Here is a 19,440-nt window from a genome sequence, read left to right as displayed (position 1 = left end):
AAAAGTTGTTTAAATTGTTGTTTTTACCGTCATTTTGGGGTTTACAGCATTGTCATCATGGCAACAAAGTAAAATTGGATATAATTTTACACAAAAAAGATTAGAAAGTAATTTTATCACACTAAAATCATGTTAACATGCATACTGTTTACGACTTGTGGGATCACTTTTGAAACAATGAGTATTTCGTATATTTTATTAAACTTAACTTGCATTGAACACAGATCACTGCTTTAATAATGTTCCAACTACTGTAATTCCACAAAGTCCAAGCTATATTGAGACACATTTATGTGTAAACTGTACAATAAAACCTTCTTTGTGTTGAACTACAGGCTATACATTGTAAACTGACAGTCGTATCACCATAGTAATCCCATGGGATGTGCAAACTATGAAATGTGAAATACTACTACCATTTGCTGGCCTATAGGCCTCAGTCTGTTACCAAAAGCAGCCCTTAAATTCATTTACAATGTATGGGGCAGTAAGTGGACAAAAAACTACACAAGCAGTGACAAAAGAGTCAATTTAATTACCTTTCCAGGTTTTGGACTGTGCCCTTAAAAAAAATCCAATACACACAAGGGGCTCTTTACATGATATCTGAGAGTACAGGTACCATCAACCCCAGCTATTAAAAGTCACCATATTGAATTATCTGTGTAATAGCTAAAACACATGCTTTAAGATATTGCTTTAACCTTCCCAAAGCCTAACCATTAAACACAAGCACACAACAGAGAGCATTTGTATGCCCTGTTGAGTATACTGGACAAAAAATAAAGTCAATTTCAACCTGTTTGCAGTGAGTATCTCCCTCAACCTGGTGCAAATCTACAGGTGATGAGAGCCAGAAGGCCTCAGTAAGTACTGAACAATCTTATAAAACCCTAAACACTGCACAAAAAAAAAATTTTTTTTAAAAATGGTCAAACTGGCCAACCCTTGCTGTACCAGAAAAGGTAATACCATGTTACATTGAAATATTCCATGGTACTGAATAAACATATTCATCATATTAAATGAATATTCCGTGATCAATACAAGTGAAGCTCAGTCGACAGCATTTGTGGCATAATATTGATTACAACTATTTATTTGGACTTGCCTCTCATTTTCTTAAAAAAAAAAAAAAAAAAAAAAAAACACAAAAGTCTGAGTTAAGGGGCGGTCACACTAGGCTTTGAGACCACAGTTTTTCTTCCTACAATGCAACGGACCAGGATATGATGTCATGATGTCAGGACTTCTGGTGTAAGTAAATAATTCAACACAAAAAAATGAATAATATTAAAAATTTTCAAATTCATTGTCTATTCACTTTCCTGCAACAATAAATCTCACAGCTTTGAAATATGTATCCTCTGAACTGAGCCAAGAGGTGCACCAAGCTTGAACTTTAGTGCGCAGCGTAGTACGAAATTTCTTCGCATGAGCTTTCGTTTCAGGTCTGCTGCATTTGGATGCGTTTGAATGGAAGTGAACTGAGCTTGAAGTGTAGTGTGACCGCCCCTTTACAGTGAGGCACTTACAATGGAAGTCAATGGGGGCCAATCCATAAACGTTAAAATACTCAGTTTTTTTTTTTTTTTTTTTTTTTTTTTTTAAGTATAGCCACAAGAGGTAAAGAATATGCGTGTTAACATAATTTTCATTTGATAAAATCACTAAATAACCTTTTCTGTTTAAAGTTTTATCTAATTTTACAACTTCGTTGCCATGATGACGTAGTCAACAAACCGTAAAATGACTGTAAAAAGTATGATTTAAACAACTTTACAGCTCAAATAATACATGAGTTTTAACAGAAGAATTAATGTAAGTGCTTTCATTAAATGATAAGCTTAACATTTCTGCCTTTAAACCCTCCAAAAATTGGCCCCATTCACTTCCATTTTAAGTGCCTCACTGGAACTTCGATTTTTGCTGCTGCTGCTTCTTTCTTTTTCTTTTTTAGAAATGGAGGAACGATTCTAAATTATTTTTGTGGTAATCAACATTATGCCAGAAATGCCGTCGATTGAGCTTAACTTGTATTGAACCCTTAACTTGTATTGGCACTTCAAAGAATACCATAGCACTCCTCCAAACCCAATTGATAGTTTGTGTAATTATTATAGGCCTATTCGGTATTTATGGTGCATGTCTCCAAATTATTGTAGTATTTATAGTACATACCCCTAAAACCATAATTCCTTGTCAGAAAACTACCATGCCAGTTTACTTTAGTTTAAGGCAAGCAGTAAACAGCAAATTCTGTATTGACATACGAACAGACCATTGATGTGGATGGTGACTGAGAATTTCTGGCGAACAAGCCGTTAAACAGACATCTATACAATAGAATAAAGCGAAAAGTGAGGCGAAATGTGGCCGAAATTAAAAAAAGCAACATATTGGCGTGACAAACTGCCACCTCAGAGTTAAAATACTGATAATAAACGCATAAATGTCTCAATTTAATTCGTTTCGCTTACCTGGGTTCGGGAAGGATGATTTTCTTGCTCGCTCGGGCCGCTGGAGTCGATTTACTCTTCTCCATCGCCATCAGGTAGCTGACATCGGCGAGCACCGCTTCTAGGTCCGCCATCTTCGAGCCCTCTGGGTCGAACCGTGTCGCTAACGGTACCAGAACCAAACGTGAGAGGATGCGCGCGCGCGGGGAGCGGCGGCGCGCAGGCGGGTGGACTCAGCACGAGACGAGCGCGGGAGCTGAGGCGGTGATGATGATGCGCGAGAAAGGCGCGAACATCGGGTTTTATTTATAATTTCCTTTTATTGTCGTTTTTCCCCCGCAGAGTCTCTCAGAAATCAGAGTAGAAGAAGAAGAAGAAGAAGAAAAAAAACTCAAAATGGAAAATCTAACAGGGTCGTTTTCGTTGAAGCAACGTCGCCCTCAGGTCCGCTATAGCAGCAGAAATTGCTTATTGTTTTAGAGAGGAACAATAGATGTGCATGGCATCCCCTTCAGGTCCGGAAATTTCCAAAATAATAAGATCAAGCCCCACAACGTCAAGAAAAAGCTCCTCTAATCAAAAACAACTGCGCCCAAACCAACGCAATCCCGTTAAAATCAATAAGCACGTTGGTATAGAAAACACCGCTTTAACGAGGGGACGAAGTAATATCTTTAAGATATTAAAATATAAAAAGCAAGCCAGCTCCCAGTGTGAAAATGGACGACTTGCATGCGCCGATATTTTGCAGCGGTCCCCTGTTTAAATAGCTGACAACAAACAAGCAAATAATGATGATATGTATCCTCTTCTTCTTACAAGGCGGAAAGATGGAGGAAATCTGAAGCCCAATGGTTAGATAAACATAAATAATGGCTATCGATGAGACACGGGTTGGATTATCTCCTGAATATACAAAAAAGATGCAAGAAACCAGCTGATCTGGTTAAGTATGCGGAAAGATCTAAACAGCATATGCATATATATTTATATCTATCCTAGTCATATCACGAACACATCTCAGTTTTGTGGCTTGATGATTGAGATCTGTCCCTCTTCCTCTTTGGTCTTGCAATGAAGCTCCGATTTCACATCTAATTAAAGGGCCAAAATTAAAGTCTAATAATCAATTAAACTGGCAGATGTGTTTGTTTGAACTCAAATCTGCGTTTAAGCACATTGCTATGTGAAATGCCTCTTAAAATGTGTTCGTCAGCTTGTTAATGTATTTATAAAATGAGATATGTGCTATAATGGTGGAAATATCGCTCTACTGTAACCTACAGATATGGGGGTGGAGGGGGGGCTAGAAAAGGAACTAAGCAAATGTAAACGAAAGCAATCCGAGTTTCCTTTTTCTAAAAAAACAAAAAAATGTGATGGTGCCACAAAACGTGGTCCAGTGAAACTGCAAGGCAGAAACATGCACAAAAACAGTTTAAATGTTTGCTATGAAATGTCTGCGTTAGATCTTGCGGAACTTCATATGTACGGCTGTGCGTCTCAAACTCAAGCGTGTATGGACGAAACTGAGTTTCATAAGAACAACACGACGTGGCTTTTAACCCCAAAATGCTTCTTCACGACTCGTTCTGGAGTTTTCAATGTGCGTTCCCCCAGGACACTGTTTTGATTTTGATTTCTCGATGTTATTGACGAAAGAAACGACTCTTTTCTTTTCCATCCGTGTTTGGGTCGCAGATCCAAGTGTTCGTCTCTTCCGACATCGTTCAACAAAAACACAATATCCGTCCACATAAAACCCTTCCGTCCGATTCAGTTCAGTTCCTCCTCTTGGTATTTCCCTGTGGTTAATCCAGATGGGAATATATTACTATTTTATCTCTTTTTTTTTAAGTGCTTGGTGTTCAACGGCGCGTCGTGAAATGAAATTCAGGCTCTTCTCAGACATACACTTCCTCCCAGCGGTCGATCCGACGCAAAACCCGGCACTGGAGTAGCAAAACCAGGCACTGGAGTAGCAAAACCAGGCACTGGAGTAACAAAACCAGGCACTGGAGTAGCAAAACCAGGCACTGGAATAGCAAAACCAGGCACTGGAATAGCAAAACCAGGCACTGGAGTAACAAAACCAGGCACTGGAGTAGCAAAACCAGGCACTGGAGTAGCAAAACCAGGCACTGGAATAGCAAAACCAGGCACTGGAGTAACAAAACCAGGCACTGGAGTAGCAAAACCAGGCACTGGAGTAACAAAACCAGGCACTGGAGTAGCAAAACCAGGCACTGGAGTAACAAAACCAGGCACTGGAGTAACAAAACCAGGCACTGGAGTGGCAAAACCAGGCACTGGAGTAACAAAACCAGGCACTGGAGTGGCAAAACCAGGCACTGGAATAGCAAAACCAGGCACTGGAATAGCAAAACCAGGCACTGGAGTAACAAAACCAGGCACTGGAGTAGCAAAACCAGGCACTGGAGTAACAAAACCAGGCACTGGAGTAGCAAAACCAGGCACTGGAGTAACAAAACCAGGCACTGGAGTAACAAAACCAGGCACTGGAGTAGCAAAACCAGGCACTGGAGTAGCAAAACCAGGCACTGGAGTAACAAAACCAGGCACTGGAGTAGCAAAACCAGGCACTGGAGTAACAAAACCAGGCACTGGAGTAGCAAAACCAGGCACTGGAGTAGCAAAACCAGGCACTGGAGTAGCAAAACCAGGCTCTGGAAAAGCATGACGAGACGGAGCTGTACGTGAAATTACAACTAAAGCCTTGAATCTTTGTCCAAGTTTTATTTGAGAGACTTTTGTGTAAAATATATGTTTCATTTTTCATTTATTCTCCTAAAAGCCTTATATATGTAGTTAATACTTTCTCTATTTATTTATTTTTTATTTTTAAAAAATAAATAAATTACTATTTTTATTTATTTATTAATTTCAGTATATACTTTCTCTTTAAATACAGGCATCAAATATTAAAGGTGCACTTTTGTCTTTGTGTCATCATGGACTTACACTGACACCTAGCGGCTTGGATGCAGCATCATTTAAAATCAATTATTTTCCGTTTCAGGTGCCATTGTAGAAATTTAGGGTGCTTCTCATTTCCTAAATTGTGTGCCCTCGTTTCCTCGCTTATCCATTCTCGAGCCTGAGACTCGGAAACGGATTAAGTCTGCCATCATGAAGGATGCATCAATTCTCTAAATGCACTGCGAGGAGGCGAAAACAGAGGACGGAGGAAGCTTACCGAGGACACTTGAGCGAGGAAACACAGGAGCATCCTATGCGGAAGACTTTTAGGTCAAAGCACCTGACGCACGTATTAATTCTCTTATGCAATAGTTTTAATTCATGTATCACCTTTGCAGTTTAAATAAACCATAATTGACACATACTTCAACAATGCATCTTTAATTATTTGGATTTATTATGAATATATTCATAAATAAAGTTTCATAAGGACGGCAAACGTGCCGGGGTACTGCAGCTTTACAAAAACGTGCTTTGAATTGACGTGTGAAGGCCAATGTATATTTGGGTGCACGCATTGCGGATCCCTTAGATTGCGTCATCAGCACAACCACGCGGCTTAACCGCACGCCACCTAGATTTTTGGTCCTCATCTGCACATGCACTGGCCATTGACTGTACTAAAAGAGTGTCACAAAGCAGTTGTAGTGAGCATGCATCGAATGCTTTCCTATTCGTTCGCGGTCAGAAAAGTATACTCACAAAGGAACTGCAGTCGACCGGGCACGAGGCGATCCGGAACATGCAAAAACGAAGTATTACTGGGCCTTGATTGAGCAGGACATTTAATTAAACAAATATGTCTTGCTCTGATTCCTCCATCCTCATTTCTTTTCCTCGGATCCTTTCCTCATTTCCTAAGAGGGTGGAGCTAGGAAGCGAGGAAAGGAAGCAAGGAAGGGAAACTTGGATGCACAATTTTAGAAATGAGAAGCACCCTTATTATTCACAGTCAGCCATGATTAGTTTAATCAATGAGTGAAAGTGTCAAATAACAGGACAGTTACTGAGATTAACTGAGTAGTATTCGGCTGGTCATATGATTCTAACATGGCAGCCCCCATGTGCGGACCCTCTCCATGTAGAATATAACAGATTTTATAAGGTTACTGATATGACTGGAGTCTTCATTTTAATGTGAGTGGTCATGATTTCCCATATATATTGCAAAATTACAATTCATGTCTTTAAGAGTTAAAGTTTAATGAGAAAAAAATAACTGAGTGTACCTTTAAAAAATAAAGAGCATGAAATTACGAATCCTACTATGGTAAATGATTGCCTTATGCATATTAAGTAGATTGTGCTTATGTTACTTAGTAACCTTCCTCAAGCGCCCTGTCACATTACCTTATAAATATTAATTAGCCAAGCCTTCCCTATAAAAGGATTCTTTCATTCGCCGTCTGACAAACACCCACCTTCCTTGCAACGAATCAGTGAACATCACTTTATGTAATTAATATTCATGACTATCGTAGTAGGATTCTGCTGACTGCAGAATCAGAATGAGCTTTATTGCCAAGCGTTCTCACGTACACAAGGAATTTTTTTTTTTTTGGTGATAGGAGAAACAAGTGCACAAAGAACATTACTGCGAGACAGAATATAAAACAAGGTAAGAGTATAAATAGACATGCAAATACTAGGACATATAACAGAATGGTGTATGTACATGTGCAAGTGGAAATATATGTGTAAGGTAGGGGTATGTACAGTTATTGAATTAAATATGTGAATTTACATATGTACATGAGATATGTATTTGCATTATTACACTATGGGGGAGTCCTGAGACAGTTTAATTGTTCATGAGGAAAATGGCCTGAGAGTAAAAACTGTTCTTGTGCCTGGATGTTCTGGCGCTCAATGCTCTGTAGCACCGGCCAAAGAGGGAGTGGGCAGAGTATTTGGGGTCCAGAGTGATTCTACCTGCATGTTTCCTCACTCTGGAGATGTACAAGTCCTGGAGGGTGGGTAGGGGGGCACCAATAATCCTCTCAGCAGACCTGACTGTCCGTTGTAGTTTCCTTCTGTCTGATTTGGTGGCTGAACCAAACCAGACAGTTACTGATGTACACAGGACAGACTCAATGATGGCCGAGTAGTACTGTGTCAGCAGCTCCTGTGGCAGGTTCAACTTCCTCAGCTGGTGAAGGAAGTACAAACCCTGCTGAGCCTTCTTCACAATGGAGTCTATGTTGGTGTCCCACTTCAGGTCCTGAGAGATGGTAGAGGCCATGAACCTGAATGACTCCACTGCTGCCACAGTGCTGTTCATGATTGGGGGGGGGTGCAGGGGGATTTCTCCTGAAGTCCACTATCATCTCCACTGTTTTGAGTGTGTTCAGCTCAAGTTTGTTGTCGTGACAGCACCAGACAGCCAGCCGATCAACCTCCCGTCACCGTCACGGATGAGGCCGATGACCGTGGTGTCGTCTTCACACTTCAGGAGCTTGACAGAGGGGTCTCTCCAGAGCAGTGGAGAGAGAATGCATCCCTGAGGAGCACCAGTGCTAATAGTGAGGGTCCCGGATATGAGTTTCCCCAGTATCACTAGCTGCTGCCTATCTGTCAGAAAGCTGGTGAACCATCAACAGATTGGGGTGGGCATGGAGGGCTGGATCAGTTTGGTTGAGAGAAGATCAGGCATGATGGTATTGAAGGGTGAACTGAAGTCCACAAATAGGATCCTTGCATAAGTCCCAGGTCCGTCGAGGTGTTGCAGGATATAATGCAGTCCCATATTGACAGCATTGTCCACAGACCTGTTTGCTTGGTAAGCAAACTAAAGGGGCTTCAGCAGGGGTCCATTGATGTCCTTCAGGTAGGCCAAAACCAGTCTCTTAGATGACTTCATGACCACAGACGTGAGAGCGACAGGTCTGTAGTCATTAAGTCCTGTGATTTTGTTTTTTTTGGGGACCAGAATGATGGTGGAGCATTTGAAGCAGCAGTGAACTTCACACTGCTCCAGTAATCTATTGAAGATCTGTGTGAAGATGGGAGCCAGTTGGTCAGCGCAGAGTTTCAGACAGGCAGGTGAAACACCGTCTGGGCCTGAAGCTTTCCTAGTCATTTTTTTCCCGAAAGACCCGGCACACATCCTCCTCACAGATCATAACTGCAGATTGAGTAGCAGGAGGGGGTAGGAGGGGGGTTCCAGGAGATGTTGGTGTGTGAATGAAGTGAAGATCAGAGCAAGGGAGGGGTGTGAGACTGGGCTTTTCAAACCTGCAGTAAAACACATTCAGTTCATCAGCCACTAGTTGACTCTCTACAGAGAGGGGGAGGTGTCTTGTACTTGGTGATGCTTTTCAGGCCTTTCCACACAGATGCAGGATCGTTGGCTGAAAACTGTTTTTTCAGCTTTTCAGAGTATCTTCTTTTAGCCACTCTGATTTCCTTAGTAAGTCTGTTCCTGGCCTGGTTGTACAATATTTTATCCCCACTTCTGTAAGCATCCTCTTTAGCATGATGAAGCTGTTTTCCTGTAAACCATGGTTTATCGTTATTGAATGATAAAAATGTCCTAGTAGGGATGCACATATCCTCACAGAAACTGATATATATTGTCACAGTATCTGTGAGCTCATCCAGATTGGTGGCTGCAGCCTCAAAAACACTCCAATCAGTGCAGTCAAAGCAGGCTTGTAGTTCTAGCTCTGCTTCATTGGTCCATCTCTTTACAGTCCTTACTACAGGCGTAGCTGATTTTAGTTTCTGCTTCTAGGTTGGGTGAAGATGAACCAGGCAGTGATCAGAGAATCCTAAAGCTGCACGTGGGACAGAGCGATATGCATCCTTTACAGTGGTGTAGCAGTAGTCCAATATATTTCTTTCTCTGGTGGGGCATGTGATGTTTTGTTTGTATTTTGGCAGTTCAAGGGTGAGTTTAGCTGTATTTTTGTATAAAAAAATTTTTTCTTCCCTTTTCTCCCCAATTTGGAATTCCCAATGCGCTCTAAATCCTCGTGGTGGCGTAGTGGCTTGCCTCAATCTGGGTGGCGGATCACGAATCTCAGTTGCCTCCGCATCTGAGACCGTCAATCCACACATCTTATCACAAAGCTTGTTGAGCACATTACTGTGGAGACATAGCACATGTGGAGGCTCATGCTATTCTCTGCGGCATCCACGCACAACTCACCACGCACCCCACCAAGAACAAGAACCACATTTTGGTGACCACGAGGAGGTTAACCCAACATGACTCTACCCAACCTAGCAACTGGGCCAACTGGTTGCTTAGGAAGCCTGACTGGAGTCACTCAGCACGCCCTGGATTCGAACTTGCGACTCCAGGTGTAGTAATCAGCATCTTTACTTGCTAAGCTACCAAGGCCCCCGAGGTTAGTGTTATTAAAATCTCCCAGAATAATAAGTGAGTCCGGGTGTTGTTGCTCTGTGTCTGTGATGCGATCAGCCAGCTGTTGCAATGACTGCACCATGTTATCTAAATAAAAATCATCATGTAAGTGCATCACACCACTTTTATCAATATTGCATCAACAACAAAGTGTTATTTCTTGTTTGGGCTTGCTTTTTAAGTTCCTGCAACACATACTATTTAAGTTGACCATTTAAACTGACTTTGAGGTCCAAATTAAGCCATGTTTTGGAGTGTTTTTGTTTATATAATGCTATAAAGAGCATTTAGGTCTTCATTAGACTTCATTACAATACTGCAGACCTGTCATGGTTTGGCTGGTTAGTTTATTGCCCCATCTGGTGGAAATGGATCAAAGTACATTTTTTTTTAATTTTTTTTTTAAAGAAACAAAGACACCAAATAAACACAGTACTGGCACAAAGAGTATCCATGTATAGGGGTGTATTAGCTGGGCACCGAAAAAAGTTTGCTTACAACAGCAATTTCAAACCATTTGTAATAAAAGCACATCATTTATTGTTTTTCCCCCATGTCATTCTTCATTATTCATTTAAAGATGCTTTATAACTTGTTTTGCTGTAACTTTGAGGTAACTTTGAGGTTTCATAAAGTGTACCCTTTTAGACACAGATCTATTACAGGAGGTCAGTGAAGTTTAAGAAAGACAGTTTATTTAGCATTGGGCAGAAAGGGGCATGAGAGTTTTGGCAGGGAGAGGGGCAGGATAAAATCGGTTACTGCTGGATACGGCGGATGGACTGGATCTGAGGGGTCTGGGAATGGGAGCCAAACTCCTTGAAGTGTTTGTACTCTCCACAGTGGCGGTCACACTCCATGATGTACTGGTATCCACGGTAACCGGGGAACTGGTAGCACACAAACCTGTTGCACACAGATTGAAGAAAAGACAGTGAACAAATCGAGACTTGAACAGATGCTTAGAAAAGATAGAAAATGGATATTAACCAAAAGAAAAAAATGGCAGTGAATCTGCATGTTTAAGGGAATGAAACTTCAGACATTTTAGTACTTTTTAATGCAAATTTTAGACCAATTTTGCCCAAAAAAAGAAGAGAAAAAAAAAAGTAAAAAAAAAAAAAGCCATTAAATAGCATTTCTTTTTTTCTTTTTTTTTTTTTTTTTACATTTGACCTGCATGAATTGTATTGATATTTTTTTTAATTTTTTTTTATAATATTCAATATTCTGAGGTGGTTCAAAAGTCTGATTTTTCAAAAGGGAACCATAATTTGGACAAAACAACAATTGCTCAAAAGAACAACACAAAAAATAAACTAAAATACTGTCTAGTTAAAATAATAAAGGCACTTTTTTTTCCACTTACAGGGTTTTTAATAAATGCCCAAAACACCATAGTTACTACATTCATAATTTATTGTACAACCATTAGGGCTAAAAAATATTGATTTTCCAATTAACTTCATTTGAACGATTCCCAATTTTAATCCTTAAAATCCCAAGAATGTTCTTTTACCTTGAAGTTTACTTCAGTTTTGGTTGTGTTGATTATTATATCTGTTAAATAAAGAGCAACTGAACTGCATAGTTTGGGCCCTGTTGTTAATTTTTTAATTAATATTTTTATATTGTACCATGTTAGAAGGTTCCCGGTGTAATTTACAGCATTAGCAAAACGGACATTATAACTGAAAGATACCCACATGAATCAGAACTGAATAAAATCGTATCAGAATCGAGGGCTGTGAATCGGATTAAAGTCAAATCGAGAAAATCTGTATCAATACTCAGCCTGAAAAAACATAATAAATTCCTTAATTATGAAAATACTTTTTGATGCTATTTTATGGTATCGAAAACTTTTGACACCATAACATAATTTCTTTTAAAAAAGCATTTGAATACTTTTTAAGGACTTGCAAAAACCATAAGTGGTACAGAGAAAAAAGATAGAAGTGAAAAGGGGGGGCCCAATTAAATACTCACGCTCCGGACTGAACACGCAGAGAACCCACTTCGTTGTTGCACCATCCCATGGCCTGCAGAGAGGGGTAGTCATCACTGAGCTCACCCTTACGACCCAGGAAGTTCTCCTTCTCATAGATGGTCATTCTGCACTCCCTGTGATTCTGTATGGAGTTAATTCAAATGCACTGTCGGTCAGTGAAATCAAGCATCTTACCAGTGAAAAAACATTAATAGTCCTGTTTTATAATACCGATAACATAATTTGTAATGAAAACATTTATTAAGTTGGAAAAGAACACATAATAAAATAAGTGGTCTCAGACTTTTGGACCCTTCTGTCATAATTTCTGTTGTGAATATTATACTGATAACATTGTACTAATGTAACAGAAACACTGCAAAAGAGGCTTATGTTGAAAATAGTTTTAATCAAATAAACTCTTGTAGGCTGATATGAAAAGCTCAGAAAAGCCAGGTTGCCTCTTTTTTGATATGGTTTTAAAGACAGCCCTAAAGTTGGGGACTGAAAAATAGATGCTTTGTAAACTTACAGCGCAGGAAATAGGTCTAAAGGAGGTCAACCTCTCGATGTGGTAGGCATTGCTTCCCCCAAAGGCATCGCACTGAGGGTACTCTCCACGCTCCAGAACAAACTGCTGACCCTGGTAAGAGGCATGCTCATAGCCAACCCACCTGTTGATAAAGTGTAAGCACATGTTAAAGACAAGAGTCTGGACAGCACTTGTGTGGTTTGTGATATAGACATGAATGCTGTTTTCAAATGGCTTGTTAAGAAAAGCTGTGATATTACTTTTCTAAGCCATAAGACCTTTTAACCTGGCGGACGACAAAATGTGTGAAAAATTCTCATAGACTTATATTGAAAAGGGGACCCAAGCTATATTGACCAGAATATTATAGAAACATGGGGATGGACTAGTTAGCAACTACCCAAAATATCCTAGAAACCACATAGTAACCACCCAGAACACCCTTACAACCCAATAGCAACACGCTTAACCACTCAGTGCACCTTCGATGTCAAGTTTAAGAAATTAGTCATTGAACTCATTTTGGTTTAACACTAATCTCAGTATTGGGGTGGACGCATTCCTCTCGCTGACTATGGTGGTAAAAAATGACCCAGTCAGAAATTTTGCACAGATTGAAGGAGAAAATACTCACGCTCCACTCTCCACTCTCAATGAGCGAACGGTCTCAAAACCGAACTCCATGACATTGCAACACTCAGAGGTGAACTCGTGGTGGCGACCCTGAAAGCATTCCTCATCATACACGATGATCTGGAAGACAGAGGTTGGGAACCTTTAAAGATTTCATGGGCACAATTAAAGATCTGCATTATGGGGAGATGATTAAATGGGAATGTGAAGTACCAGAGGAAGTTTACAGTTACAGGAAGTTTATGGGGAAGAGGGAAGATTCATCCTTACTGCACTGAGGCAGTTGTAGCAGACAAAGTAGGAATTTTACTATCAAATTATAACCAAATCCAAAGGATATCCCAGTTAACAGTATTCATGGAAGCACTTGCAAATATTTTTTGGACTTCTGTAAGATAATTTTGGTTTTGAGTGAAAGCTCTATGTCAAGCATACCTTCCAATGGCCAGAGAACTTGGTGCAATGGTGAGTCATCTCGTCTGTGTCAAAAACAAAGATCAAGCTGGTACAAGCAGTTCAAAGTTGCATAAATTAAACATATAGTTAGTCTAATAGATAACTTACATCCAATGCCTTGCTATAACTACAAATGTCAACTGCATCCTCAAACTCATTCACACACTCCAATCCCATGGTGCTACCATAAAATACTAACATGCGCACAATACAACATGCAACATACATAAAATATTCCAAACAAACATCATACCCACAAAACATGGACATATGCACAGCAAAACATGCAAAAAGACTAATAGGCTGTACACAACATCCTTAACATTGGAAAAGCATGCAGGTGTCCAACTAAATGAGACTTTGTTTAAAGCACAAGTTGGCATGCATGCCATTTTTATCGATAGGTAGCATATGACCATCAGAGTCATTCTCAAGTTAACGGACCAAACAGGAATGTCTCTCTAAAATCATTTTAAGGCAAAAATAAGGCCTGACATCATATGTTGATGGTCTATCACTCCATCCTTGCCTAGTAGCTGGGCTGGTGGCAGTATAAATGTGTTTGAGGGAGGTGGGCACAGAGAACGGGGCCGACGGTGGCTGTTTACATGGGGAGGGGAGCCGAAGCAAGAGCAGACCAAAACTCACCTCGCTTCGATGCCCTTGGGACGTCCTGATGTGAGTGAGAGCTGGCATGTGCATCTACCCTTTTAAAGCCTCCCCTGGCAAAGGGCCCAATAAAAGCCCTGGCTCAGCAGTGAGGGAGGAGCCTGCCATTGTCCGGCTGACAAAGGAGGGGTTAAATCTATACAGCTGTAGAACTGCAAACGCCACATTATCCGCAGGGCCAATCTCTGCATCCAGGCCGGTTTTTGTCTATGGACCTGGACATACAATTCATTCACACATATATGTTTAGGGTTGGTGCTAATCTGAGACAGTGACATGTGTAGCATGGGAAGGTGGAGTTGAGATGTGGTAGTTCTGGCTCTGATCCATTCTGATGCTGGGATAGTGAGTATTTGTGGGTGGGTGTGAAAAGAATAATTGACAGTAGGGGAGGTTGCTGTATGTTTTATTGTTTACCATAATGTACCTGGAGGTTCAAATACATCATTGGATGTTTTAGGACGTCATGGCATAAAGATACTTTGTTTTGCTGTATGATATATTTAAAACTTATTTTGGGAATAATAGGTGTTGTGCAATAAATCATGACAAATATTTTACATTTAGCATGAAAGCACTGCAGTCTGCAATCTTTAACCAATCACTATCCGTCGTATGACAAAATAATAATAATAAAAGATTGAAGAGCATAAATGACTATATCAACTTTCAGTACACTGTATGCAACAAAATCTAGTACTATGTGATAAAAAAAATTTCAAACACATCAAACAAAGAAAAGCAAAACATATAAACACAGAATCAACATTTAACCCCCACTACCACCCCTCCCAATCCCCAACCCTCAAAAAACACCCCTGTGGTCACACGAGCACATACACACACACACAACACACACACACACACACACACACACACACACAAAAAAGAAATATATATAATAATCACACACATTAATAACTACACCTCTTTCTCCACTGCCCCACCCCGAGGGCCCTCCAAGAATGCCAATTATTTGCCACATTTCCCAACAAACAATCCAAATTCCCCAGTCTTCTAGATGACCCTTCTTCGAAAGCCGCCACCCTCCCCATCTCCGAGCACCACTCCTGAAATGGGGGCGCTCCAGCCAACTTCCATCCCCTGAAAACAACTTGTCTGGCGATCATGACACTGTTTAGGACACCATTTTTTATGTGTTTATTCCCTATATTGATGACCGCCCCATCGCCTAAAATACAGAGTCTGGGGCACAATGAAATTTGAGTGCCCAATACGTCAGACATAAAACTCTGAACCTTCAACCAAAATTCTTTGATCTTAATACACCACCAAAAAACATGGGTTGTGTCTCCATCTTCTGATTGGCATCGCCAGCAGGTGGGTGTGTCTTTAAACCAAGCCTATACAATCTAGAGGGAGTCCAATAGAATCGATGTAAAATCTTGAATTGCATAAGGCGTACCCTTGCCAAAATCTAGTACTTTAATTTGTTTAGGTTTCCTTCAAATAATCAATTGTAATACAAATTTTAATGGCTGATTTAATTATTTCAAAATATAGACATCGAAATGCTTTAGTTTAAGTAAAGATTATCTGAAGTTGTCTAATTCATATATATGTACGTATGTATATGTATATGTTTATGTATGTGTGTATGTGTGTGTATTTGTATGTATACATTTGTGCTCAAAAGTTTGCATACCCTTGGGAAATTGGTAATATATGTACCATTTTTAAAGAAAACATGAGTGAGCAGGCAAAACACATTTCTTTTATTTCTTATGGGATTCATATTCAACTGTAGGTTATAACAGAATGGCACAATCATAAAACAAAACATGGCAACAAAGAAAAAAATGAAATGACCCCTGTTCAAAAGTCTGCATACCCTTAGTTCTTAATACTGTGTATTGCCCCCTTTAGCATCAATGACAGCGTGCAGTCTTTTGTAATAGTTGTCTATGAGGCCCCAAATTCTTGCAGGTGGTATAGCTGCCCATTCATCTTGGCAATATGCCTCCAGGTCATGCAAAGTCTTTAGTCGTCTTGCATGAACCGCACGTTTGAGATCTCCCCAGAGTGGCTCGATGATATTAAGGTCAGGAGACTGTGATGGCCACTCCAGAACCTTCACCTTTTTCTATTGTTACGACTGGAGGGTCAACTTGGCCTTGTGCATAGTCCAAGAGCATCCCATGCGCAGCTTTCGTGCAGAAGAATGCAAATTGTCTGCCAGTATTTTCTGATAACATGCTGCATTCATCTTGCCATCAATTTTCACAAGATTCCCTGTGCCTTTAGAGCTCACACACCCCCAAAACTTCAGTGAGCCACCACCATGCTTCACAGTGGGGATGGTATTCTTTTCACTATAAGCCTTGTTGACCCCTCTCCAAACTTAGCACTTATGGTTGTGACCATAAAGCTCTATTTTGGTCTCGTCACTCCAAATTACAGTGTGCCAGAAGCTGTGAGGCATGTCAAGGTGTTGTCGGGCATATTGTAACCGGGCTTTTTTGTGGCATTAATGCAGTAAAGGCTTCTTTCAGGCAACTCGACCATGCAGCTCATTTTTGTTCAAGTATCGTCGTATTGTGCTCCTTGAAACAACCACACCGTCTTTTTCCAGAGCAGCCTGTATTTCTCCTGAGGTTACCTGTGGGATTTATTTTTTGGATCCCGAACAATTCTTCTGGCAGTTGTGGCTGAAATCTTTGTTGGCCTACCTGACCTTGGCTTGGTATCAAGAGATCCCCGAATTTTCCACTTCTTAATAAGTGATTGAACAGTACTGACTGGCATTTTCAAGGCTTTGGATATCTTTTTATATTCTTTTCCATCTTTATAAAGTTCCATTACCTTGTTATGCAGGTCTTTTGACAGTTCTTTTCTGCTCCCCATGGCTCAGTATCTAGCCTGCTCAGTGCATCCACGTGAGAGCTAACAAACTCATTGACTATTTATACACAGACACTAATTGCAATTTAAAAAGCCACAGGTGTGGGAAATTAACCTTTAATTGCCATTTAAACCTGTGTGTGTCACCATGTGTGTTTGTAACAAGGCCAAACATTCATGGGTATGTAAACTTTTGATCAGGGCCATTTGGGTGATTTCTGTTATCATTATGATTTAAAAAGGAGCCAAACAACTATGTGATAATAAATGGCTTCATATGATCACTATCCTTAAATAAAAATCATTTTTTGCATGATCAGTCATATTTTCAAAATCAGTGCCAAAATTTCACAATTTCTGCCAGGGTGTGCAAACTTTTGAGCAAAAATGTATGTATGTATGTATGTGTGTGTGTGTATGTATGTATGTACATATATATATATATATATATATATATATATATATATATATAATATACTGTGCATCCAGAAAGTATTCACAGCGCTTCACTTTTTCCACATTTTGTTATGTTACAGCCTTATTCCAAAATGGATTAAATTCATTATTTTCCTCAAAATTCTACAAACAATACCCCATAATGACAACGTGAAAGAAGTTTGTTTGAAATCTTTGCAAATTTAATAAAAATAAAAATGAAAAAAAATCACATGTACATAAGTATTCACAGCCTTTGCTCAATACTTTGTTGAAGCAACTTTGGCAAAAATAAAGCCTCAAGTCTTTTTGAGTATGATGCTACAAGCTTGGCACACCTATATTTGGGCAGTTTCTCCCATTCTTCTTTGCAGGACCTCTCAAACTTCATCAGGTTGGATGGGGAGCGTCGGTGCACAGCCATTTTCAGATCTCTCCAGAGATGTTCAATCGGGTTCAAGTCTGGGCTCTGGCTGGGCCACTCAAGGACATTCACAGAGTTGTCCCGTAGCCACTCCTTTGTTATCTTGGCTGTGTGCTTAGGGTCCTGTTGGAAGATGAACCTTCACCCCAGTCTGAGGCCCAGAGCGCTCTGGAGCAGGTTTTCATCAAGGATGTCTCTGTACATTGCTGCATTCATCTTTCCCTCGATCCTGACTAGTCTCCCAGTTCCTGCCGCTGAAAAACATCCCCACAGCATGATGCTGCCACCACCATGCTTCACTGTAGGGATGGTATTGGCCAGGTGATGAGCGGTGCCTGGTTTCCTCCAGACATGACACTTGCCATTCAGGCCAAAGAGTTCAATCTTTGTTTCTCATGGTCTGAGAGTCCTTCTGGTGCCTTTTGGCAAACTCCAGGCGGGCTGTCATGTGCCTTTTACTGAGGAGTGGCTTCCGTCTGGCCACTCTACCATACAGGCCTGATTGGTGGAGTGCTGCAGAGATGGTTGTTCTTCTGGAAGGTTCTCCTGTCTCCAAAGAGAAATGCTGGAGCTCTGTCAGAGTGACCATCGGGTTCTTGGTCACCTCCCTGACTAAGGCCCTTCTCCCCCGATCGCTCAGTTTGGCTAGGTGGCCAGCTCTAGGAAGAGTCCTGGTGGTTCCAAACTTCTTCCATTTATGGATGATGGAGGCCACTGTGCTCATTGAGACCTTCAATGCTGCAGACATTTTTCTGTACCTTTCCCCAGATCTGTGCCTCGATACAATCCTGTCTCGGAGGTCTACAGACAATTTCTTGGTCTTCATGGCTTGGTTTGTGCTCTGACATGCACTGTTAACTGTGGGACCTTATATAGACAGGTGTGTGCCTTTCCAAATAGTGTCCAATCAACTGAATTTACCACAGGTGGACTCCAATCAAGTTGTAGAAACATCTCAAGGATGATCAGTGGAAACAGGATGCACCTGAGCTCAATTTTGAGTGTCATGGCAAAGGCTGTGAATACTTATGTACTTGTGATTTTTTTCGTTTTTTATTTTTAATAAATTTGCAAAGATTTCAAACAAACTTCTTTCACATTGTCATTATGGGGTATTGTTTGTAGAATTTTGAGGAAAATAATGAATTTAATCCATTTTGGAATAAGGCTGTAACATAACAAAATGTGGAAAAAGTGAAGCGCTGTGAATACTTTCCGGATGCACCGTATATGTATGTGTGTGTGTGTGTGTGTGTGTGTGTGTGTGTATGTATATGTGTGTGTGTGTGTGTATATGTATGTAGATATTAGATATATGTATGTATATATATATATATTGTCTATTGTGTATTCTATATATACTTTATTCTTTTCAATATTTATCTATTTTTTATTCAATTTTAATTATTTTTTTTAAAGTCTTGTTGCTGTTTTTGTATTGTTGTGTACTGGAAGCTCCTGTCACCAAGACAAATTCCTTGTATGTGTAAGCATACTTGGCAATAAAGCTCATTCTGATTCTGATTCTGATCAGTGAGTGTTTTGCTATTTCCATGGACCATGTTAGGGAAGTTGGGCCAAAATAACTTTTGAAAATATTTAACATTTACC

At 40.3% G+C, this 19,440-nt stretch overlaps 2 protein-coding genes across 2 annotated transcripts in view; both read right to left on the bottom strand.

Moving 5' to 3' along the window:
• Nucleotides 1–4,380, bottom strand: part of LOC127433297 (beta-adrenergic receptor kinase 2-like) — an 80,661-nt gene extending 76,281 nt beyond the window's left edge. Inside the window, exon 1 of the mRNA XM_051685064.1 lies at nt 2,481–4,380. Coding sequence (XP_051541024.1) covers nt 2,481–2,593 — 113 coding nt within the window. The 5' untranslated portion in view covers nt 2,594–4,380. The remainder of the gene's footprint in view (nt 1–2,480) is intronic.
• A 6,121-nt stretch (nt 4,381–10,501) lies between these two features.
• Nucleotides 10,502–14,172, bottom strand: LOC127433300 (beta-crystallin A4-like). Its single transcript, XM_051685070.1, has 6 exons — nt 14,088–14,172; nt 13,419–13,462; nt 12,985–13,103; nt 12,351–12,492; nt 11,818–11,960; nt 10,502–10,734 (listed from the first exon to the last, which is right to left on the bottom strand). Exons 2-6 carry the CDS (start codon nt 13,455–13,457, stop codon nt 10,587–10,589), a joined length of 591 nt encoding a protein of 196 aa, XP_051541030.1. The 5' UTR covers nt 13,458–13,462; nt 14,088–14,172; the 3' UTR covers nt 10,502–10,586.
• Between the last annotated feature and the right edge of the window lie 5,268 nt (nt 14,173–19,440).

Source organism: Myxocyprinus asiaticus, chromosome 43 (genome assembly GCF_019703515.2).
Source record: "Myxocyprinus asiaticus isolate MX2 ecotype Aquarium Trade chromosome 43, UBuf_Myxa_2, whole genome shotgun sequence".
Lineage (NCBI taxonomy): Eukaryota > Metazoa > Chordata > Actinopteri > Cypriniformes > Catostomidae > Myxocyprinus > Myxocyprinus asiaticus.
The sequence above is the reverse complement of the archived record's forward strand: the minus strand, read 5'-3'. Positions and strand labels throughout refer to the sequence as shown.

Bases quoted from the DNA above. Each gene is read 5' to 3' on its own strand.
- LOC127433300 (XM_051685070.1), bottom strand. From the start codon at position 13,457: ATGACTCACCATTGCACCAAGTTCTCTGGCCATTGGAAG. The intron at 13,104-13,418 runs GTATGCTTGACA...TCTGTCTTCCAG, and splicing joins AGTTCTCTGGCCATTGGAAG to ATCATCGTGTATGATGAGGA. The intron at 10,735-11,817 runs GTGAGTATTTAA...TGTGTGCAACAG, and splicing joins CTGCGTGTTCAGTCCGGAGC to GTTTGTGTGCTACCAGTTCC.